A 25,754-nucleotide genomic window follows, 5' to 3' on the forward strand; every position below is an offset into this window, starting at 1 on the left:
AGTTTGGAAAATGATTGTTAAAGCCTCTGCTATTTCCTCCCCGTTTTTTTAACAGCCTGGGATACATTTCATCCGGCCCTGGTGATTTATCCACTTTCAAAGATGCTAATCCCCTTAATACTTCCTCTCTCATTATGTTTATCCCATCTAATATTTGACACGCCGCCTCAATTTCAATCCCTGCATCATCCCTCTCCTTTGTGAAGACAGATGCAAAGCATTCATTAAGAACCATACCCACATCTTCCGCCTCCACACATAGTTTACCTTTTTGGTCTGTAATAGGCCCTACTCTTTCCTTAGTTATCCTCTTGCTCTTAATGTATTTATAAAACATCTTTGGTTTTTTTTTAATTTTACCTGCTAATATTTTTCCATGCCTTCTCTTTGCTTTCCTAATTTCCTTTTTAACTTCACCCCTGCACTTTGTATAGTCCTCTAAGCTTTCCATAGTATTGAGTTCCCGGTGTCTATCTTAGGCTTTCTTTTTCTGCCTTATCTTACCCTGAATGCTTCTTGACATCCAGGGGGCTCTAGATTTGGCATTCCGTCCCTTTTTCTTTGTGGGAACATGTCTACCCTGAACCTCTTGAATCACCCTTTTGAATATCTCCCACTGCTCTGACACTGATTTATCTTCAAGTAGCTGTTTCCAGTTTACTTCTGTTAAATCACTTCTCAGTTTAGTAAAATTGGCCTTTCCCCAGTTGAAAACTTTAACTCCTGCTATGTCCTTGTACTTTTCCATAACTATGCTAAAACGAACTGTATTATGATCACTACCACCAAAATGTTCTCCCACTGCTACTTCTTCCACCTGCCCCTCTTCATTTCCTAGAACTAAATCCAAAACTGCCCCCCCCCCCCACCCTCGTTGGGCTTGCTATATACTGGCTAAAAAAATTCTCCTGTATGCAATTTAAGAATTCTGTGCCCTCTATACCATTCACACTGTTTGTATCCCAGTTAATATTAGGGTAGTTGAAATCCCCTACTATTACTGCCCTATTGTTTTTTCACTTCTCAGAAATTTGCCTACATATTTGCTCCTCTATCTCCCTCTGACTGTTTGGGAGTGTATAGTACATTCCCAGTAATGTTTCTGCACCTTTTTTGTTCTTTAGCTCAACCCATAAGGCCTCATTTGATTCTCCTTCTAAAATATCATCCCTCCTCACAACTGTAATTGTTTCCCTAACCAAAATTGTCACCCCCCCCTCCTTTTTTTAATCCCCTTCTCTATCGTGTCTGAAAACCCTGTAACCAGGGACATTGAGCTGCCAGCCCTGCCCCTCTTTAAGCCATGTTTCTGTAATAGTTAAGATATAATACTGCCATGTGTATATCTGTGCCCTCAGCTCATCCGCCTTATTTCCTATACTCCTTGCATTGAGGTAAATACATTTAAGGGCTGTCCTACTTCTGTGTTGTTTATTTTCTAACCTTCGTTCCCTCTGCCTTCCAGACTCACTCGCTAATTTTCTGCCTTCCGTTTCCAATTCCGACTTTATCCCATCTGAATCCACACTTGGGTTCCCATCCCCCACCAAGCTAGTTTAAACCCTCCCCGACAGCACTAGCAAACCTCCCCGCAAGGATATTGGTCCCAACCCTGTTGAGGTGCAGCCTGTCCGGCTTGTACAGGTCCCACCTACCCCAGAACTAGTCCTAATGCCCCAGGAATCTAAAGCCCTCCCTCTTGCACCGCCTTTGCAGCCACGCATTCATCTGCTCTATTCTCCTATTTCTATTCTCACTAGCATGTGGTTCTGGGAGTAATCCGGAGATTACTACCTTTGAGGTCCTGCTTTTTAATAGTTTTCCTAACTCCTTAAACTCTGCCTGCAGGACCGCATCCCTCTTTCTACCTATGTAGTTGGTCCTGATATGTTCACCCTACCCCTCCCCCCCCCCCCCCCCCCCCAGAATGTTCTGCAGCCGCTCAGTGACATCCATGATCCTGGCACTAGGGAGACAATGTACCATCCTGGAATCACGCCTGCGGCCGTAGAAACGCCTGTCTGCACCCCTAACTATGGAATCTCCTACCACTATTGCCCCCCCCGGCCCCAACCCACCCATTTTTTACTTTTAAGATTGAGCCCCATTTCTTTGCATAACTCACCTATTTAAGGAGCTGGGCAAATAAGTACTGGATGATCAACTTCTACCCTCAAAAGTCAGATCAGGTGAGTATACAACTTAGACACACATGAGTCAGGCACTGCCAATAGATTATTTACTATGATGCAGATGTAGACCTGAATTGGAATGATCACAGGAGAGTTGAATGCAATCAGGCCATTTTATAATCCATCTCAATATCTAGAAGTACATCTTAGTCTAGTTTTTTTTTAAAATAATGATGTCTACGTAAAAGATTTGTAAATGTGTTAATTTTTTTTGTTATGTTTCGAAAAGGGATTATTTTATTTTCTGGTAATTAGCTCTGGGGCAGATTGCAATAAGTATTTTTCTCCCATTGAAAACAATGGGAACACAAATACATGAGTAAGATGAAGCATTTTTGTGATTTCTCATATTGTGTCACTATTATTCAATAGGAATGTGAATTAGGAGGTATAACAGGTAATGACAGAATTATCAGGTATGATTCAGTAATTAAATTTCAATGAAAGTTAAGACATGTCATTCCTACAGATCTGCGCACCGAGTGAAATGATTTGAAGTTTCACTTGTCAGACTTGCACCTCAGTGAATTTGAATGTGTTTATAAGTTGGAGTGGCTCTGCTGCTGTTCTAACCTCTGTCCCTCTCTCCACTCTACAGTGTTACCTTTTCCACATGTATGTGGGTGTGCGAGCTGGAGGTGGCATTGGTGACGAGATTGAAGACCCAGCTGGGGATGAATATGAGCTCTACCGTGTTGTCTTTGACATTACCTTCTTCTTTTTTGTCATTGTTATCCTCCTAGCCATCATCCAAGGTATGACCCATATCTTACTGCAGGACTAATAATAATTCTTTCATTAAAACACTGGGAAAGTGAAGTCTCAGATTAAATAAACATTGATTCTGAGGTGATCCAGTAGCTCTAGGAATGGGATGTTCATCTCCCAACACCAATATCCATGTTTCAGTCCCAGCTTTAATTGATCTGTCACCACATCTGTCTTCTTTTATGGTTTTTGCAGTTTCACAATCAGCTCACTTTGTGGTGCAGTGGGACATCTAAGTCACACTACCGTATTGCTTAATGCAATTTATTTTATTATTTCCCCCATTCATTTAAATTTTGGAATGTATATGTTCCAAACAAACTGAAGAAAATGTCTGATGTAGAGAGTCTGGTGAAGTTAATCCTCCCTCCTGGGGGCTACTAATTTTTGATCCATAGTTCTCGTGTTGCAACGTGATTTTGGGACCAGAATCACCAGATAATTATGACTGAGGAAGGCCACTGGGCCCTTATTTATTCATCCACCCAGAAGCACCCTGCAGTACCCCCATTGCAGCATCCAATTGTTTTTTAAATGTTCCAGGGTTTCACTTCCACTATATCTGGGCATCTGTGCCATGTGTTGATCACTCTTTGTGTGACGAAGAATTTCCTGATATCAGTCCTAAATTTTCCTGTTGCTAATTTGAACCTGTGTCCCCTTGTCCTATTCTCACAATTTACTTTAAATTGACATTCTGGATTTACCAATTACATACTCTTAATTATCTTGAATACCTCTGACCACTTATAAAAGGGAAAAGAAAACACTACACGCATTTATCTAGTCAGCTGTAGCTCAGTTAGTAGCACTCCCGCCACTGAGCCAACAGGTTACGGGTTCAAGTCCCACTCCAGAGACTTGAGCACAAAATCCAAGCTGACACTCCAGTGTAGTACTGAGGGAGTGCTGCACTGTCGGAGGTGCCGTTTTTCAGATGAAACATTAAATCGAGGTCCCATCTGCTCTCTCAGATGTAAAAGATCCCATGGCATTATTTTGAAGAAGAGCCGGGGAGTTCTCCCCGGTGTCCCAGCCAATGTTTATCCTTCAACCAACATTCTCAAAATGGATTATCTGGTCATTATCACATTGCTGTTTGTCGGAGCTTGCTGTGTTCAAATTGGCTGCCGTGTTTCCTGCTTTGAAGTGACTATACTTCAAAAATACTTCGTTGGCTGTAAAGCACTTCGGGATACCCTGTGGTTTAGAAAGGCGCTGTATAAATGCAAGTCTTTCTTTTATCATATCAAAACATATCAAACACCTTCACATAATAAATGTTTTATTTTGGTGCGGGAATACTGTTATTTAGGCAAATAAACCATTCTGTGCCAACAATGTCCCACAAGCAAGAATGAGCTGAATGACCAGTTAATCTGCTTTTTTGGCACTGTGGGCTGAAGGAAGAATATTTTTTGGGACATTGGAGAACTGCTCTTCTTTAAATAGTACTATGGAAATATTAACATCCAGCTGAGCAGGTACACAGTCAGTTTACTGTCTTATCTGAAGGACATCATCCTGGTTGGACCATGTATAGATGGTAATTTTTTTTTAAAGAGTACGCACACAATTATTTATATTGGGGTAGAATTTCCCAGTCTCCTGCCGTAACTGCAGCAGAAATCCCAGAGAAACCGTAAATTGTTATTTATGCCGTTTCCCCAAGGTTTCAGGAGACCATGCTCAAAAATTCCAGGCATTTCTCTTTGATTTTCCACTGATTTCTCTGTGCTAGTGCATCAGACATGCCCACACTGCTCCCAGGCTCCAAACATCAGTCTACAGTGGGCCACTGACAGGTGTGTGGGAGTGGCCTGGGTTGATACTATGTTTTCTTTCCTTGCCTATGGGAAAGCACCCGGTAGACATGTAATACCTCACTACGGCAACGCAACTAAGATTGGAAGTGCAGCACGTTGGCGGGAGGAAACGTTAATTGGGATGAACACCAGCCTGCTCCCCACCCCAGTATACATGCTAATGTTTATGTTGCTGGGCTAAAGTATCTATAGAAAAAAATTATAATTTCATAAAATATTTTGATACCATGTTGTTCATAAATGAAAAGCAGTTATGCTTTTGTTTTTCTCTTGATCCCACCCAAAGAAGAATAATAGACTTTTGATCAAGCATTTGTTGTTGTGAATGCTAAATAGATCTTTGTGTGGGTGAAGGAGTAACAGCATCGTATTGTTTCCTTCCTCAGGTTTGATTATTGATGCCTTTGGTGAGCTGAGAGATCAGCAGGAGCAAGTGAAAGAGGACATGGAGGTAGGCCTAGCATAAAGTGGCTATACGTGCTATAATGCTGCTGTCTATCCTTGCATCACTATGTCTGAAATAAATACTTATATGGATGAATGTCATGGATGTGTTAGATTAAATAGAAACGAGAAGTGTAATGATGGCCCAATAGCAAAGTTTGTTGGTTTGTGCAGTGGAGTTGTATGGTAGGGATGGCTCCCAATTATTTCTCCTTTGAGTTCTGAATTTTTGCCAAGTAGTTAGGAGGCGGTGTCGGGATATGAGGTGTTTGCTCTTCAAGAGGGAAAATGTTTCTATTAAAGAACAGGGGGAATATCCAACTTATTGCAGAAGCTTAAAACCAGCATTGTGGGTCAGGCAATGGAATGGAAAATAGTGTGGTTTCTATAACGTGTGCCTGACCTGCAACATTAGTTTTGCACTCTAACGGTAAATTGAAAATTACTCCCCAGGATTGACAAAAGCCTGGGCGAGAGCATCAGGCACAGAATGAAAAATGATGCAGAATAGGCAAGAAAAAGCAAACAAAACAAAAATGTAAAATATTTTTATAGAGTTAAAATTTCAAAAAATTCTGACTATAAATCAAAATAAAAATGCAAACATTTTATTTTTGACTTGTACTGATCACCTGCATTAGGGAGATAGTACAGCAATCCACGTTCAGAAAAGGAACTTCAACAATTCGTTAGCTAAGCAAGAGTTACCAAGCTTCAGCAGATTGAACCATATCATTGCTGATAGTGACAGTGGCGATCATGTCTTGTTCAGACCAACCCAAGACTCACTGCAGCACTCTTCAAATTTAAACCATCATTTTCAAAAGCGTAATAAAAGTTAAAAATACTGGAACACTATCGGAAAGCAAATTATTATTGAGGTAAGTAATTTTTTGGCAAGTAATCTGTTATTCTCTGGGTTCTGCTCAGGAACAGATTTTCCCTGCCTCTGCAACTTTTTATGCAAAATTGCTGTACCTAGGGAGCAGCCTTGCATTGCCTTGAGCACATTGTTGATAGTGGCTGTTAGGAAGTCCTCTGCTGTGCTTTCACAGGTGAATTAGATGCAAATCTACAGATAGGTGAGCTAGTATGGTTGAGCTGCAGATCAGAGCACCAACGAATGGCACCCCAGGTTGCTGGGACGCAGGCTTGCACCCCTCCTGCTGAATTCCTGAGCTTAACTGCCTATCTGAGTGGAGGCAAGGCATCGCCACAAAGAAGAGAAAATCAAAGGCAGAGATATTACCCGGCTGTTTGTGCACCTAGAAACGGGCAGCTCAGGACTGGCATAGGCAGAAGCCCGGGAGAATGCGATCCATCTGTTCTCCAAACCCCAGGAGGTGTGTGGCCCAACGAGATCAAGAAGTGAGGGAAATTGGAGAGCAACAAATGCTCAAAATCCAAAAAGTGTAAATAATCAATGAAGCTATGTGATGTAAGCTAACCTGCAACTTAGCATAAGTATGATGGCTCTTTTAAGGTTTGTCATTCTGAGTTATTGCTGATTTTTGCCATAAGAACCATATACAAAAAGGAAAAGAAAAGATCATTCAGACCATCAAGCCCTCCCCTTCCAGACATCAAGCAGCCATGAACACAACTGACCTATTCCCATTCTATCGTACCTGTCATAAACCCTCAGTACTGACATTCAGTAGGAAGAGAAAACTAAATTTAAGTCCTAGATAAGCAGCTGTGTGACCTCTAGACAGCAGTACACTTATTATGGGCATTGGTGAAATGTTTTGCCTTGGCGCAATACCCTAGAAATTATGCTGCACAATATTACGGGGCCAAATTTCCTCCCTTGCAAATTGAGCGGTATATTTTTCGCACGTACCTGACTTGGCCACCACTGAACCCAGCCCATTTTCTAGGTTCAACTTATTTGCATTTGTTTGGCAACTGTCAGGCAGGACTGCTATCTCGGATATGGTACTTGCTCCAAATCGGGGTCAGGAAGTTGTATGGTGCTGCAAGCCTTAAAGGTCTGCTGCAGCATAAAGTCAGCAACAGCAGCCAAATAGCCTCCATCCACCCAGTGCAGTCTTGCTATACCAAAGAACTACCAAATTTACCCACCTGAGGTGTCTGAAGGCACAGTCCTGCAACTGCTACCACCCAGTATCCATGGGCAGTCTTCAGGGCAGATGCCCACCCAATGGTAAACACACAAAATAGCACAGAAGGTGTTGTGCTGTCACCCCACATCATTTAAGTGGGGTTAAATGTTCATGCCTGTTTTGGGCAGAAGCTTCCTACCCTCACCATGACAGAACATGATGCAGCTTTCCTAACGGGATGGAGACCTGCCATTACAGGTTTCTGCTCCTATTTCCTGTCCTTAAAGCCCTGGAACTGGTAAGACAGAACAGGACAGGAAAATCTGCACTGTGCCTAATGATTTGGTACTCTTCAAAACATATAACCTCTTTCTGTGTGCCTGTGTACAAAAAAACACTTCATTTCAGTGGGTTTACAATCCATCATTGATTATCTCAAAAATTCTCACTGCTTCCAATTGTCCTCATTGTTGACATTTCTGCAATATAGGAAGTCATTCTACCAGTGTAGAGCCTCGCTAGTGGCAAGCTTGAGTAGGGAATTGGGGCTATGGCGTTAAGGCTATAACATATAGCACTGGTTTTCCAACAAGGGGCTGCCGCTAGCAAAGCTCCACACCAGTACGGGAGCCTCCCAAAATGATCCCTGTATTGTCTGAGCCTGTTCGTATTCCTTCATCCATTTGCTTTTAAACCTCTCATTAACGCCAAACCTTCAAAGAATATTTTTGTACATTGTTGTGTGGCAACAGCTTATATCTAGTTCTGTACTGTTGTTTTGATAATTACCTCTTTGTTTCTGTTTGATTTAACAGACCAAATGCTTCATTTGTGGAATTGGTAGTGATTACTTTGACAGAACGCCACATGGGTTTGAAACGCACACTTTGGAAGAACACAACTTAGCAAATTACATGTAAGAAATCAGTTTGGTAAATACATCTGGGCTGCATGAGCCATAATTCTAAAAATTGTTTTAATAGAGTGTATCATAAAAGCAGATACATCAATTGCACAAAATTATATAGAAATGACAGTTCAACCAATCCATGTTGTTTATACTGCACTCGAGCATTAGTCCTAATCCCATGTGCACGCCCTGTTCCCATATCCTTTTATTTCCCTTTCTTTCAACTACCTATTCTTAAAAGTTTACATGATCTGTACTTCAATCACTAACTCCACTCCAGCAATGCATTCCAAAGTCTCACACACCTCTGTGTAAAAAGGTTTCTCCTGCTTTCTGTCCAAAATCTCTTGCGTTTAATCTTGTATCACTGTCCCCTTGTTCTAGACCCCTCAACCACGAGAAACAGTTTACTTCTCTCTATTCTGCCCCATCTCTTCATAACTTAAACACCTCTATCAGATCACCTCTTAATCTTCCTTGTTCTATAGCATGATTGCAATTCCAGTAAAAACTTATCTCTTGTAACAATGTACAATCTTCTCTCATATATTTAGAGGCTATAAAAATATGAATGAAGATGCAACTTCTGGACATGGCTTCAATAACCTAAAATGTTGTTATCAGCCGACGAACGGTTAAGTGCTTTGTGTGACCAGAGAGGTTCTGCGATCCCGTCAGTGGGGAGCACAGACCAGAGAATGAATGCTACAATGCTGTAGCACTGCCTCCAACCAATACTCCCTGCAAGTGCGGCTTCCTGTTGGGATTGTGGAATCATCCTAACATTCTTTTGTCCGTTATTTTAGAAGAGACTATCCCATTTAAAATGAAGGAGTTAACTCCCGCTTTAAAAAAGCAGGTGGAAAAATATCATGTGAACTCTAATATTGCCAACAACAATTTCTATACTATGGTAACCTAAAATAATTTTCAGACAATACATTGCTTCATATTCGAGACAGCCTCCATGTGGTGGTGCAGCATATCAAGTTTATAAATCTGAAACAGAGTTCCTGGTCTGGTTCCACATTATGGGCCAGAACTTGCGCAGAGCGGCATGGCAACGATCGTTGCAGCTCCTGAAAAATAAACTTACGAAATTTATTTTTTGCATTAAATTTGCGTAATAGTGCACAATTCTTTAAAAGATCAATACCTACCCAAACTCTGAACAGGGTAAGTTTATGCGCATGGAAATGTCTGTGAGAATAGAAGACACGCTCACAAAATCTGTCAGGAAGAGAAGTCACGCCAGCAAGCGGGCGAGCAGACTTCATTCATTTAAAGTTAGTATTCTGGTAATCATTGTAAACAAAAATTTTAATTTTTTTTGTATAAAGATAGCCAAAGAAATAATTTAATTAACTTAAAGAAACAGAAGGGGAAAGTAAAAAAAAATTAATTTTCAATTTTTAAAAAAAAATTTTAATGACCAAAAACTATAAAATAAGGAGTAATATGAGACTCCGCATTTTTAAAAGTTAATTTTTAGTTGTTTGGCAGTCATAGAGTTATTGCGCTTTTGAAACTTAGTTTAGACCTGGTATTTTTAAGCGTACCTTTTGGTGGCGTATGAGCAAGTTTGTGATTTTTCAGTGATTTCTATGATTATAGCGTGCGATGGCCCTTTAATTTGCAGCTGTCAAATCGCCGGCAAACCAATAGGAGTAAATTTCAGATTTCTGCGTTTTAGTCCACATGCAGGAACTTGCTCCTCAGATTTGCCGTAGAAAGCAGTGAGCATTTTTGAGCTCCTCCGTTATTTTGGGAGCAAGCCCTATAACTTTCTATTCTCAACCAAGCTAACAGGCAAGGCAAGGTACTTCCCCACATGAAGGATCAGATAATGAGTTAACATGTGCCACTCTCACTCACTCTAGTAGATGCTGGTTAGCATGTTGCCCGCTTGTCCTCCAGGGTTACTAACTCTGGTTAGACGTATTCCTGGAGGTTTCATCACATGACCTCTCACCTCCAACTGCCCTGCCCAGTAAAATAGCCCTTTCCCATATCTCCAATATTTTATAACTAATAAATGAAAGTGATCAAAGAAATTGAAAAAAATTATTTTTTTTAATGCCACTATGATTTTACTCCTGGGTTGCTTGCAGCAGTGTCCAGGAGATTAACCTTCAATTCCTGGAGACTCCAGGGCAATCCTGGAGGGTTGTCAATGCTATTGTCCTCTCAGGCAAGGCATGCATAGAATCATCATATAGCACAGAAGGAGGCCATTCGGCCTATCGTGTCTGTGCCAGTTCTTTGAAAGAGCTATCCAATTAGTCTCATTCCCTTGCCCTTTCCCTGTAGCCCTACAAATTTTTCCCCTTCAAGTATTTATCGAATTCCCTTTTGAAAGTTATTATTGAATTTGCTTCCACCGCCATTTCAGGCAGTGTATTCCAGATGATAACAGCTCGCGGCATAAAAAAAATTCTCCTCATCTCGCTTCTGATTCTTTTGCCAATTATCTTAAATCTGGTTACCGACCCTTCTGCCACTGGAAACAGTTTCTCCTCATTTACTCTATCAAAACCCTTCATGCTTTTGAACACCTCTAAATCTCCCCTTAACCTTCTCTGCTCTAAGGAGAACAACCCCAGCTCCTCTAGTCTCTCCATGTAACTCAAGTCCCACGTCCCTGGTACCATTCTAATAAATCTCCTCAGCACCCTCTCTCACACCTTGACATCCTTCTTGAAGTACCCAGAATTGGACACAATACTTCTGCTTGGGGCCTACTGGATGGAGGGAGCAGGAGATAGCAGGGTTGGAATAATATTAAAAATTCCACCCCCCCCCCCCACCCGACGTCCCCTAGGAGAATAGTCACTAGTTGGTTATAAGATTAACAACAGGTTTGAGCCCCTGCTAGGGGAGCCACAGGTGCACAGCTACTTTTTCCGAGTAGCAAAATTCAATATAAGGTACCTGAGTTCTTTGCCACATCTTCCTTCCCACAGTATGGGTACGCACCATATCGCACTGAATGGTGATGTCAGTTGTTGGAGGTATAGAATTTCAGCAGCAGCTGCTGTCCGGTCTGCAACCCAATCATGGTAGGCACTGAGGCCTAGATATTTGAGTGTGTGCTCATCCCTGACCTCCAGATAACTGCTTCCAGTAGCTGTTGTCCTAAGTCTGAGTTTTCTCCTTAGTTTTACAGCTGGCTGGTGCTTTCAGTCTGTTGGTTGCAGCGTGATTCATCTTCTCATAACATTTCAAGTTCCTAATCTCTATGTTTCAGGTTCTTCCTGATGTATCTGATTAATAAAGATGAAACGGAACATACGGGTCAGGTATGTTGTTTGCTGTCCTTGGTTGCATGAAGTGTTTATACCAGTAACACTTGGCCCCATTAATGAAAATGTTCTTGAAAGGTTTTTGTTAACTCAGTAGGCACCCTAGCCAATATCCAATTATTTGCTCATCGAACAACTATAATAATAAAATTAAAACTTTGGCATGAGTTCATAACTGCAAAAAGCAGACACCTTTGGAATGACATAAAAGCATAATTAATACCTCTTTTAAAAGTTATTATCACCATGGGTGATTGGATTGATTACAAGGAAATAGCCTCACTAAGGACAAAGATGCCAAGTTTTGTTTGATTCTTATTGAGAGCAGAATCCACAGGCTGGTTCCCTATTACAAGCCTAAGAGGTTACTTCCACCCAACTGGAATCCTCCACAGCTTCAGCACTTGAAGCCAAAGAAGTTTCTTCATTGGTTTATTGAATCTAAAAATAAAGTGCTTACATCTTGTTCAAAAATTTTTTTTAAATGTTATCAGGAATGAAGCCGAAGTGTTTTACTGCTATCTGAAGCTTTAGGATTGATTGTTTTATTGCAGTTACGTAAAGTAAATATTAAGTCTGGACTGTTACTTTACAAAGAGCTGTTTATTTTTCTCACCGGTGTGATATTCAGTCGATTTGTGATTATATCTTCACCAAAAGATTAAATTTGTGATCTAATCACTGAAGCCTACTGGAGTTTCAACTATTGTAGGTTATTGGGTAATGAAATTGTTCCATAATGGGCAATAATGTGAGTGATTGCAGACAGTAATCTCAGTGCAGGGTTCATATGAAGTCCCATGGTAACATTACAGCCTTAGAATTATCCCAGGATATTATTTTATCCGATGTTATATATACTGTGAAGTTCATGGAGATGGTTTTATTCCATGTTGGGTCTTTTCTTTTGCTGGTCTGTGCTCTGTGTGTCACTGATACATGATGATGTCACCCTGAAAAATAAACAGTTGTGATATAGTAACTGTTACTTTATTGCCTGACAACCTGCTTACATTGAAAAGAATTAACACTTTTTTTGCTGTAACCAGTTCCTTTGCGGTTTTTGAATATTCAAACAATAATGAATTATGTGCAAACGTTCACATTTTACGAGGCAGTACAAAGAAGGTTCACTCGGTTAATCCCGGGGATGAGGGGGCGGACATATGAGGAGAGGTTGAGTAGATTGGGACTCTACTCATTGGAGTTCAGAAGAATGAGAGGCGATCTTATTGAAACATATAAGATTGTGAAGGGTCTTGATCGGGTGGATGCGGTAAGGATGTTCCCAAAGATGGGTGAAACTAGAACTAGGGGGCATAATCTTAGAATAAGGGGCTGCTCTTTCAAAACTGAGATGAGGAGAAACTTCTTCACTCAGAGGGTGGTAGGTCTGTGGAATTTGCTGCCCCAGGAAGCTGTGGAAGCTACATCATTAGATAAATTTAAAACAGAAATAGACAGTTTCCTAGAAGTAAAGGGAATTAGGGGTTATGGGGAGCGGGCAGGAAATTGGACATGAAGCTGAGTTCGGATCGGTCAATGCCCTGTGGGTGGCGGAGAGGGCCCAGGGGCTATGTGGCCGGGTCCTGCTCCGACTTCTTGTGTTCTTTAGATTTGTGGTTGGGATCAGATCAGCCATGATCTTATTGAATGGCGGAGCAGGCTCGAGGGGCCGATTGGCCTACTCCTGCTCCAATTTCTTATGTTCTTATGTTCTTATGTACATAGAATTACATATAATGTACAGCACAGAAACTGGCCATTCGGCCCAACAGGTCTATGCCAGTGTTTATGCTCCACCCGAGCCTTCTCCCACCCTTCTTCATCTAACCCCATCAACATATCCTTCTATTCCTTTCTCCCTCATGTGTTTATCTAGCTCCCCCTTAAATGCATCTATGCTTGTCACCTCAACTACTCCTTGTGGTAGCAAGTTCCACATTTTAAGAAATCTTTAAGACAAGAGTTCATCTTTAAAGGAGGTGACTGTTGAGTGTTCATGACAAATACTGTCTATTCCTAATAATTCAGTCACATTTTTCCATACAGTATTCTGAGTTATCCAATAATTTGAATTAAACAATGTATGTAACAGCAAAGTGAGAGCTTAGTGTTTAAAAAAATGTTTAATTATCAGATAATTTAAAATAACCGACTTTGAATTAAGAGTAGACTGTACTGCCCAAACTCTACCTTCATGCGTGACGAGCTAACGATTCTTCTGGTCACTTTGCATAGCAACATTATGAACTACTGTTTCTAATTTACATTAACGACCTGGATTCAGAAACTCAATGCAAGGTGGTCAAATTTGCAGATGATACCAAACCAGGAGGGCCAGTGGATTCAAAGGATGCAGCTCAATAATAACAGTGTTGGATAGAATATGTATATAGGCAGAAAGATGGTGATGACATTTAATATAGACAAAAAGTACTGCAAAGAGAAAGAAAAAGTAAGCGATACGTCCTCCATAAAATTGTTGAAATAGCTAGAGATGAAGCCGAAAGAACCCAGGAGTCTTAGTAGGATCAACTCTTGACATGTCCAATCAATGCACAGCACCAATCAACAAAGCCAATAGCATGTTAAACTACATAGCCAAAACAATAGGAGACAGAGGAAATTGTGACCAAACTATTTAGTGGTCTGGTCAAACCATATCTTGAGTACTGTATCTAGTTCTGGTTGCCTAAATAAAAGGGAGACATTCAAATGCTGGAGGCAGTGCAGAGAAGACCCACAAGACTGATCCCTAGTGTCAAAGTTCTGAGTTATGTGGAAAGGCTGAAGAAACTTGGACTTTTCAAGCTGGAAACAGGTGTCCAAGAGGTGAGCTTACAAGAGGTTTTTAAGATGTTTAAGGAAATGGAAAAGGTAAATCTAGAATATTACTTTAAGTTAAATAGTGAAAGTAGGACAAAGGAACTATTCAAAATAGTAAAATGTAAATTTTAGACTAATATCAGGAATTCTTCTAAAACTGAGGGTGATCAACCTATAGACTTCCTATCAAATTAGTGGAGATGAAAACCTTGGAATCTTTTAAGAAATAACTGGATACTGAAATGGGGGATTTTTGGTTCTTTCTCAGTGGATGAGCTAAGATGGGCCGAATTGTCTTCCTCATCTGTAACTATCTCCAAAAGTGCACACAGCTCACCAACAAATTCAACTGAGGCCTGACCATGAAAGTGGTTTAGACCTTGGACCGCTTGCAATGGGCGGGCAGTGGGCTCGTCTGCCCACCTCCCACCCAATGGAAGTGATCACATGAAAATCTACCCCCATGTTTCTACAGTAAGCTAAAAGCTGACCCTGTCTTTTCCTTGATGGTTGCAGGAATCCTACGTGTGGAAGATGTACCAGGAACGATGCTGGGATTTCTTCCCTGCCGGTGACTGCTTCCGGAAGCAATATGAAGATCAGCTGGGATAGAAGAGTCAGTGTAGCTGATAAAACAGCTGCTAGAATAGTGCACATGTAACGACGAATGAATTCTACCTGGTTCCTTGCTAAAGTTTGTGGAATGAGAGTCGCCACTTTTGCGGTGTGACAAATGCTTGTAAAAAGAACAAATACCTAAAGTGGATTTTATTATATACACAATTTTTTAAACAAAATACCTGGACCGGACTTGACCACATATGTAAACTGGACATGCTACATTTGCACACGTAAACCAGTTAATGAGCCTTGATATAGATTTGTACTTTAGTATACATTGAAAAGCCTGGATAAATATTTTGTGTAACTTTTTTGTGAATGGGGGAAAAAGGTTGAAAATAAGTGCCTTAGCCTTATCCTGTAATAAGTTATAAAGAACGAAGGCCTTTTTATCTTTTTTGTTGTGCTGGTATCAGGATGCCACATTTCTGCAACTTTTGGTAGTATAGTTGGAACCATAGTAACTGCATCCTACTTTCGATTTATTATTTCAATACTAATCGCTGAAATAACTATTTCAATTCAAGCAGCCGTATTGTACTTGCGATATCACCAATCACAGTGTTATTCGGTGTGGAGTACCCAAAACCTGCCTATTGTCATCAAAGACATGCTAACTAGTGCAGGTAATGCATTCAAATAATAAATAATAAAGTATTTTTAACTCTATTCCTAAACGCTCCCACATGAACAATCTTTTTAGATAATGCCCTGCGCACTTGTTTTTAATAGATTGCCAAAACAGATGCACAGATGCCAAAGTTGGTAGTAAGGTTTCACCCACAAAGACAGGAATGTACTTTTTAATGGATTTTTAAAATGTGCTCTCCAAGCTTAAAGGTTACATTGGAGTCCTGACAAAATTTAAGTTGAAATACTTATTATAATTAAAATAATTCACTTTGTGGAGGTATCTTTAATCAAGTATTTATTTAATTTGCTATTTATATTGTCTCAAACTGCTACTCATGTCTTTTCTATGTTTATGATCTGTTTGATGAAAGTTATTTTGCTCGAGCAGATTCATCTTGTGTATAAGAGGAGTATATTGTATGAATTATTGAGCAGCCTGCAATCAGATATTTATACCACACGTGCTGCATCTAGAATAGGTACAGTCAATGCTTTGTTGGTAGACCTTTCGAAGTTGCTGCAAAGATTTCTTTCTCCTCGTTGTTTCGGAAGGGGTGATAACTATAGCGCTTAGAAGCCCATTTTTGTTTGCAATTTTCATTCAAATTAAACTTTTCTGCAAGGATAGGAATGCAGTTTTTTTTCCAAATGATGTGTCTACTTAGAATTGAACATTTTTTGAACCCTTCTTGAATGTTCCTCTCTAAATATAAAAGCCATCCAGGAACAGCAGATGAACACATACCTCAGACAACGTGTTCACATAAATCCAATTAAAAATTTTTTTTTAAAAGAGGAGTACTTATATGCTGAAAACTGTTAATTATAGGAAAACTCTCATGCAAACTAGCTGATATTAATGCACTTCACAAATAAGGCTAAAATCTCATTCTGTGGCCTTTCCTGTATATTGTTCAGGGCCAATTCCTCAGCCAGTTGGCTCTGAAAAATATTAAAATAATGTAGGTTGCATTTCCAGAGTTGCAGTAATATACAACAAGTTAAATTATGTGACTGGATCAAAGTTGACACAAGAAATAAAATTAAACTCGCTTGAATGTCTGCACTAATTATAACCCATAAAAAGTTTAATTCTGGGGAAACTGGCTTAGTTCCCATCTCCACTTGCGCAAATAAAACTAGTTTGCTAGTCAATCATCCTTCGGCTATATAAGCAGGGAAATTTACCAGGGTAGCAAATATGCCTTCTGATGGTAAAAGAGCTTTAACAGTTCCGTTTGATCGAACAGAGATCTGTAATTCATGTCAGAAAATTTTGTTTTTCATTGTTTTGGGAAATTGTGGAGGAACAAGAACACTGACAGACTCTTGTGAAGCAGATTTATAGCTCAAAGCAGTGTCACAATACCACGTATTTCCAAATAAACTGGTTAAACTCTGCAAACTATTATTCTGCATTATAGTCTGTCATAACTGCATGATTTTCTGAATGTCAGTCAAAGGCAAAACTGAAAAATCCATTTGTGAATGACAATAAAATTTAAAGCATTTGTATCTGTTCAGCCCATTGATACACTCCTGACAACCTTACAGAAAACTCATCAGGGGTGAAGTTGATCTTCGGCAATAATGCAAAACTTTTCTTCGAGGAAAAACCTCCCAAACCCACAACCTTTACCACTTAGAAGGACAAGGATAGCAGTCGAATGGTAGAACCATTACCTCCAAGTTCCCCTGCATGTCACACATTACCTTTACTTGCTGATATATCGCTGTTCCTTCATGGTCGCTGGGTCAAAACCCTAGAACTCCCTACCTAACAGCACTGTGGGAGCACTGTCACCACACGGACTGCAGCGGTTCAAGAAGAAGGCCCACCACCACCTTCTCAAGGGCAACTAGAGATGCAAAAAACGTTGGCCTTGCTAGCAACGTCTATATCACAAGAATGGATTTTAAAAAGCGAGCGATAGTGAATTGTCCGTCCATTTTACACTCCGCTTGATATTCTTTTTCACTAAAGTCAAAGCAGCAATGTGAGCAAAATAGTTACCCGACGAATATAACAGAAGGCTGAATCATAGAAAGGTTACAGCATGGAAGGAGGCCATTCGGCCCGTCAAGCCCACGCCGGCTCTATGCACGATCAATCCAGCTAGTCCCACTCCCCCGCCCTATCCCCGTAGCCCTGCACACTTTTTCGTTTCAAGTACTTATCCAGTACCCTTTTGAAGACCATGATTGAATCTGCCTTCACCACACCCTCGGGCAGTGCCTTCCAGATCCAAACCACTCGCGATGTAAAAAAGTTTTTCCTCATATCACCTTTGGTTCTTTTGCCAATCACCTTAAATCTATGCCCTCTGGTTCTTGACCCTTCCGTCAATGGGAACAGTTTCTATCTACTCTGTCTAGACCCTTCATGATTTTGAATACCTCTATCAAATCTCCTCTCAACCTTCTCTGTTCCAAGGAGAACAATCCCAGCTTCTCCAGTCTATCCACGTTATTTAAGTCCCTCATCTCTGGAATCATTCTAGTAAATCGCCTCTGCTCCCTCTCTATGGCCTTCACATCCTTCCTAAAGTGCGGTGCCCAGAACTGGACACAATACTCCAGTTGTGGCCGAACCAGTGTTTTATAAAGGTTCATCATGACTTCCTTGCTTTTGTACTCTGTGCCTCTATTTATAAAGCCCAGGACCCCGTATGCTTTTTTTAATGGCTTTCTCTAATGGGTGGGCTGTGCCTTCCCATTAGTTATATTTGGGGTATAGAACACAATGTACAAAGCAGTCCAGAATCTTTCCAATAGCTACACTGCTCACAAAACTTTGACTGCACCACAAACACATTTTTGAAAATGCACAGAAGCTGAGGCCACTGCTAATCTAACCTGTTGTGTCTGTATTTTTTTATTTACAATTAAGGAAGTAGATGAGCAATGGGAAAAAATTTATTCATGTCTTACCTGCATTAATGGCACTTAGAGATATTTGTAGCACTATAGTGTTAAAATCTGTTTTATTCTGCAGTCCAATATGAAAATTTGCGCTGTATGATAAAATGAAAATCTTCTCCGTTAAATAGTTTTACTAGAGAGCAGTACTTTGAAGCCCCAGCTCTCTAGGTCACGGAGTAGTGAGCAACAGGTTTGTGCCTGCAGTCCCCCACCCACTGAGAAATCACATTAGGTGTGCCAGTATGGGAAAACACGAAGCAGCAGCTAGGTGTATTTGCACTGAAAGTGAAGGAAAGGTCAATCTGGCTGTCGTTGCACAAAGTTCTTGCAGCTGCTTTTAAAGTGGCCTTGGCAGGGGCCTGATTATACCTGACCCACTCACCCCCTCAGCCACAGCCAGTTCAAGATATGGGGAGGCCAGCAGAAAGGTAAAGCAGACGATAAAAAAAGAAAGACCTCCATTTATATAGCACAATTCAATACCTCGGGACTTCCCAAAGCGTTTTACAGCTAATGAAGTACTTTTTTTAAGTGCAGTTACTCTTGTAAGTTAGGAAACAGGCCAGCCAATTTGCGTACAGCAAGATTCCACAAACAGCAATGTGATAATGACCAGATAATCTGTTTCAATGATACTGGTTGAGGGATAAATATTGGCCAGGACTCCAGCGATAACTCCCCTGCTCTTCTTCAAATGGTGCCAAATTTTACTCAAAACTGAAGTTCTAGACTTCCAAAAAGTGATGACATGTAAAGGGGCCATTTCCTGCAATCAAGGTCAGTGGAAATAACATGGCGAGAAAGAAAAAAATGACATAGAGTATTCAGAAAATCTATTTGTAGCACAGCAATATAGTGTCTTTGCTAAGCTGCCTTTGAGGTGCCATCAGTACTAACAAAAAAAATTCAAAGCACATAAGATTTAAAAAATTACCTTCAAGGAGTTTAATGAAATAAGAGAAATTTTCAAACACTGTGCTACCAGCAGGGCTTCACGTCCAATTAGGGGCTGACTGGAAAATCGTAGCTGCACGGCCCACAATTTTCCATCCATCTAAATCAATTTTTCCCAGTTTCCCTTGGTCATAGCCATGCCCCTGTGCATGAAGCAATGTAACCCAACCTTGATAATTGGCTAATTTCAAGGTCTCTCCAGAGCCATGATGCCATTCCAACTATGGTGCTGGCTCTTTGAAAGAGCTATCCAATTAGTCCTACTGCCCCTGCTCGTTCCCTATTGCCCTGAAAATCTTTCCTTTTCAAGAATTTATCCAATTCCCTTTTGAAAGTTACTATTGAATCTGCTCCCACCACCCTTTCAGGCAGTGCATTCCAGATCATAATAACATTGCATTAAAAAAATCTCCTCATCTCCCCTCTGGTTCTTTCGCCAATTACTTTAAATCTGTGTCCTCTGGTTATTGACCCTCCTGCCACTGGAAACAGTTTCTCCCTGTCTACTCTGTCAAAATCCCTCAAAATTTTAAACATCTCTATTAAATTGCCCCTTAACCTTCTCTGTTCTAAGGAGAACAATCCCAGTTTCTCTAATCTCTCCACATAACTGAAGACCCTCATCCCTGGTACCATTCTAGTAAATCCACTCTGCAGCCTCTTTGAGGCCTTCACATTTTTCCTGAAGTGTGGTGCCCAGAATTGGACACAATGGGCTCGATGTTAGCGGGGCTGCGGGTTCACGGCGGGGGGGCTAGCCCGGTGAAATTAGTCTGCCCCCCGCACGATCACAGCCCAATTGGAGCCACCTACCTGTTCTTCCGGGTTCCCCACTGCTGATCTGCGCGTCGGGCGGGCTGCGCATGCGCAGTAAGGTCTGTCAGCTGGAGGAGCTCTATTTAAAGGGGCAGTCCTCCACTGACAGATGCTGCAACAAATAGAAAAAATTACAGCATGGAGCAGCCCAGGGGGAAGGCTGCTCCCAGTTTAATGACGCCTCACTCCAGGTATCATTAAATGGGGTGAGGAGGAGGGGGTGGACAGAGATCTTCCCCCCGGCGGGCGGGAGGAAGCGGCCTGCCTCTGCCACCAGGAAGGCCTGGCTCGAGGTGGCAGAGGAGGTCACCAGCACCACCAACATATCGCCCACCTGCATATACAGTGCAGGAGGCGCTCCAATGACCTAAGTAGGTCAGCCAAAGTGAGTACACTTACTCATTCCCCTACACTCCATCTGCCACATCACTGCACCCACCCCACATCTCCTTCTGCACTGCCAACACTACTCTGTCACATCACCCCTCATACCCACTCAAAGCTCATCCTCATCTTACCCGCACTTACCTCGCCAGTACTCATCCCGCCACTACCACTCAACCCAATCCTCATACAATCTCATGGCTCTATCTCATACTCACCCTCTCGTGCATCCCTTTCACAGTCAGCCTCACTCAACCTGCGACTACCTGTGCTGCAGCCACAGGGCATGCATCACATATGTGCAGTAGGCAGCATAAAGCAAACGTGTCGTGAGCATAAAGGGGATGCACAAGGGTGTTTGAGGGTTTGTCATGGTTTTACTTATATTGAATTTCTGACCAACTCACATTACATATTATATTGGCACCACTTCTGCCACGTCTTTGCGAATCTTGTCTGGTTTGTGCAATAATGCCCTTTCCTGAGGATCACCATGAAGACCCACAACTGATGCCACCCATTATGTCACTGCAGAGTGGGTGTAGGTGTATTTTCAGGGCTCTTTTGTGCAGATGACTGAGAGACGTCGCCGGTGGCACCCTGGAAGGATGCGGAGGAGAAGTTGTTGAGGGCAGTGGTGACTTTGAGAGCGACAGGTAAGAAGATGGTGCTCGGGCCAGCCGGGAGCAGCTCGGCATGAAGGAGGCTGCAGATGTCCACGACTGCATGTCGAGTGACTCTGAGCCTCTGTGTGCACTGCTGCTCAGAGAGGTCCAGGAAGCTGAACCTCGGTCTGTGGACCCTGTGGCGAGGGTAGTGCCCTCTGCGACGCATCTCTCTCTGCGGTTGCCCTCCCTCCTGCTGTACAGGTGGATGTGTCACAGCACTGTGTTATAGAGCTCCACGTGTCAGAGGTGGACGGCGAGGCTGGTGATGCTGTTCGCCCTCTGAGGAGGTCATGACTGCAGCTACAGCGGCCCCCACCCGGAAGATGTACATCTGAGGGGGTCCGCAAGGTAGGTAAGTGTGTCCTCACACCGTGGTTGCGGTTCCAGGTCGGTGAATTTTCTTGTTAGGAGGAGGGTGGTGGAGGCCAACCTTTGTCCAATGTGACGGAGTGGCCACCTGTCGAATGCACCTTTGCAGCTGCCACCGGCTGCTGGCTGCAACACCTCCGTTTGAACTGGGAGTGTTTCCCCCAGTATGGGAAACAGTCTCAGTTCAGTGTAAAATCCCACCCCTCCTAATAAAACAGCTCAATGAGGTCTGTAAACGACCTGAACAAGCAACATAAATACTTTCAAGTGGCATCCCGCTGGCTTTAATTGTCTGCGGTATTCCCACCAGCGGGGGCTGTGCGCGCACGCCGGTGCGTCAGTGGGGAACCCGGAAGTGGGCGGGTTGGAGCTCTGGAATTCCCCGATTTTCGGAGCCCCCCCGCCAGGAACGCACCCGATAGCGGGTGCTAAAATGATGCCCAATACTCCAGCTGAGGCCTAACTAGTGATTTATAAAGGTTTAGCAAAACTTCCTTGCTTTTGTACTCCTTACCTCTATAAAGACAGGGATCTCATATGCTTTTTTAACAACTTGTCCTGCCACCTTCAAAGATTTGTGTGTGTAATACCCCAGGTCACCCCTTTAAAGTTGTATTATTTAATTTATATTGCCTCTCCTCATTCTTCCAAAATGCATCATTTTACACGTCACAGCATTAAATTTCATCTGCCATGTGTCTTCCCATTTCACCAGCCTGTCTATGTTCTCCTGAAGTCTGTCACTGTTTACGACATTTCCAAATTTCGCCTCATCTGTAAACTTTGAAATTATGCCCTATGTGCCCAAGTCCAGTTCGTTAATATATATCAATAATACCTGTTGATGGATGCCTTTTTAACATTGGTGGTAACCCAGTTCTGAAATGGATTCCAAGTTTGTTCGAAACAGATTTCAAAGCTAAATGTTTTAGGCCGCCTTATATTTCCCAGCACTACAGCTCCAATTTTGGATGTAAACAGGACAGTGACATCGAGTTCCACTGGTTTCAGGCCCCACTGTGTCTCCTGGCTGGGCCTGCGGCTGGTGTGTGAAACTCCCATCTGACACCAGGCAGGAACTTCATTTGCTTATGTAAAGGGGGGGGGCGGGTGCATGGAAGGCACTGCATCATTTTCCGGCCTCCAGGCATGCTAGATGCCAAGTCCCCAACAAGCCCACAGAAACCTGACACAAAAAAAGGCCATAGGCAGACCTGTAGACCGGAGGCTCTTCATAAGGCTTACAGGTTTCAAAGACTTTAGGCCACCTTATGTTTGTTTTTTCTCCCCCACAGTTTCCTTTATTGGCACCTGTTGGTTGATCAATAGGGATTCTCCAAACTGACGTGCTGAGAGAATGAGGAGGAGCTGCAGAGGGATGCCCAAGAGGTGCTCATCCCCCCCTGCCAATTCCCCCGCATCTGCAAAATGAGATAATATACCTTGCTCCTTAGGCAGATAGTGTTTTGGTGGAAGCTCCTCTTCTCAAAGTAAACTGTGCCTGCATATCCCTCGTGCCCTCACAGATGTGAATGCCTGACTGACCATTCTGCTGCAATGTTCCAAAGCACACCAATCACAGCATGTCATATTTTTCATGGTCCTGCATGAATGAAGCCATTCCCGGGTGATTAGAAGCCAGTGTTGGCTGCTTGACCACACCTGTCAAGATGCCACCAACCATTTCTGGCAAACCAACCTGGAAATGGCCATAGGATTGTGTTTTCTTAGCGGGCCTAGGTCAGCAGAGAGGCAGATGTTGCGCTGTGCCATCTGCTGTAAGAATATCTGTAGCTACCGAGCAACAGAGGGCTGGTATATGCAGGGATAATAATGGTCAGTTGTGGCCTGAAACTTGGCCATACCTTCTTGCAAGTATGCTGCAGTGCTGACCTATGGAATGATGCTGTGGAGTGGCACAGAGAGCGACCCTCCTTTCAAACATCTCCTGCAGCATCGCCTCAACTTCACCATCCAACATCACTAAACCAGATTACCTGGTCATTATTTCTTTGGTGTTTGTGAGAGCTTGTTGTGCACAAATTAGCTGCCAAATTTCCTACATTACAACAGTGACTACACTTCAAAAAGTACTTTGTTGGCAGTAAAGCGCTTTGGGACATCCTGAGGTTGTGAAAGGTGCTTTAGAAATACATCCTACCATTTGTCAGGAATAGTGCTGCTGGTGCCCAGACACGAGAGTCTCTTGGAAGTCCCATAATCTGAAAGCTCTTTCTGTGCCCACTGGATTCATTTTATTTCCAGGATAGAAGGTATTCTCCATGCGTATGATTTTGATTCTAGCACACCTTGAAAATCTTTCCCCTCCCTCATTACTAAAGAAGCTGTTAGAAGTGGTGTTCACAAGGCCCCTCATAAAAAGGGCAAACTTAGTTGTGTTATAAATTCAGGTTATAAACTTCCAGGATGTTTAGATAGCTGCTGTGAGGAATGTATTTTATATAACAAGTGCTTTGTTTCTGTTTACAACCCTTATTGTCAGATATCCAATTTGATGCCTAATTACAGGCAACTTTGTATTGCATGGCCCTTACACAGTAATAATTATCTATTGACATTCTTCACCTACAGTCTCTCTGATGTCAAGTGCAACGTCCACCTATCCTTAAAGAAGTAAAAACAGAAAACGCTGAAGAAGCTCGGCAAGTCAGTTCTGATTAAAGGTCTCCGACCTGAAACGTTAACTCTGTTTCTTTCTCCACAGATGCTGCCTGACTTGCTGAGCTTCTCCAGCATTTTCTGATTTTATTTCAGATTTCCAGCATCGACAATATTTTGCTTTTTATCCTTCGTCCCAATTATTACTTTTTCCCTGAATGGTAATGTCCAAGGCGCCACTGATATTGGGCCCTGGACCTCACTAACAAGGGCGATGAGAGCCTGACGGCGAAGAGGAAACGAAGATCGGTACACCGCTGATGTCGCACAGGTAAGTGAGGTCGGAGGAATTGGTGTCTGGGGGTGGGGTGGGAGAAATCGGAGGCCAGAGTGTGGGGGTGGAAGGATATCCGGCAAGGTGGAGGAGAAGAAATCGCGGGCTGGGGGTATTGAGTTCGGGCCTTGGACTGGGAGGGGGAGAGGGTGTAGCGGTGACCTGCAGCAGCCCACGTTCGTTAAATGTGGGGTTGGAAGGAGCACTTCTTCTTTGTTGCAGGCAGTCCCTAGGGCTGGTTTCCCTGAATGCCACCTGCCATAGCACTGGTTGCCTCAGGGCAGATCATTCTTCGAGAGGTGACTTCAAACAGGCGTTAGGTCTCTTATTTGCAAATGGAAAGAGCCTAACTCCTGCTTGAGGCATTGATGAAGGACGCCTCTTATTTGTCCGTACCCACTATGGCGGGCGGCACTCTTCCGCCGGAGGTGCAGGCGTGCTTCCTGCCCGCTATTTTGGGGACTTAGACGCAATGCAATTTCTAGGCCATTAACTCTGTCTCAAGCCAATGTCTCCAGGACTTGAATACTGGTCCCATACCCAGGGAGATTATTTTAATGCCTCTCCCAACAGTCTGACAGATTACATTTGATAGGAAATTCCTCTCTCACCTCTAGCCTTCAATCTGTCTCTCTGTCAAAAACTTTCGTCTTTCTCTGTTTTGTCAATGCTGCTACGGTCAGTGTTTCTCTGAACTTTCCTCTCCTGTTCCTCCTAAGCATCAAACACAACATCCTATTCACTTTTCCTTTTTTTTACATCGTCACTGCCCACTGCAGTGTCCTACCACAACTCATTCTTTCCAAGGACCTCAAATTCTTGAGACTTTTAAAACTCAAGCTTTATGTCATCTAATAACTACATCCTGATTCAGTCTTGTCTTTTTAAAAATCTTTTCAACCATCTTGGTGTCCGGCTAATAGGTCTTTGTTCTTCACCTAGGCTTTTATAAAAAGAAAGGACCTGATTTGAGGTTGTCCAAACTCATTTTACCTAGGACCCTTAAAGCCATATGTGCAGGCTGCACTCGAAGCCAAGCTTCAGAGCTGGATGGACAATGTGCCACGCAGTTTGATTTTTCCCTCCCACCCCTAGTC

At 42.4% G+C, this 25,754-nt stretch overlaps 1 protein-coding gene across 8 annotated transcripts in view; it reads left to right on the forward strand.

The window, feature by feature from the left end:
• LOC137306054 (ryanodine receptor 1-like) overlaps positions 1-17,102 on the forward strand; it is a 332,570-nt gene extending 315,468 nt beyond the window's left edge. For all 8 annotated transcript variants that reach the window (XM_067975094.1, XM_067975097.1, XM_067975096.1 and 5 more), the window contains 5 exons: positions 2,791-2,947; positions 5,173-5,237; positions 8,112-8,212; positions 11,454-11,505; positions 14,854-17,102. In XM_067975094.1, coding sequence (XP_067831195.1) covers positions 2,791-2,947; positions 5,173-5,237; positions 8,112-8,212; positions 11,454-11,505; positions 14,854-14,949 — 471 coding nt within the window. In that variant the 3' untranslated portion in view covers positions 14,950-17,102. The remainder of the gene's footprint in view (positions 1-2,790; positions 2,948-5,172; positions 5,238-8,111; positions 8,213-11,453; positions 11,506-14,853) is intronic.
• The last annotated feature ends 8,652 nt before the right edge of the window (positions 17,103-25,754 follow it).

Source organism: Heptranchias perlo, chromosome 41 (genome assembly GCF_035084215.1).
Source record: "Heptranchias perlo isolate sHepPer1 chromosome 41, sHepPer1.hap1, whole genome shotgun sequence".
Lineage (NCBI taxonomy): Eukaryota > Metazoa > Chordata > Chondrichthyes > Hexanchiformes > Hexanchidae > Heptranchias > Heptranchias perlo.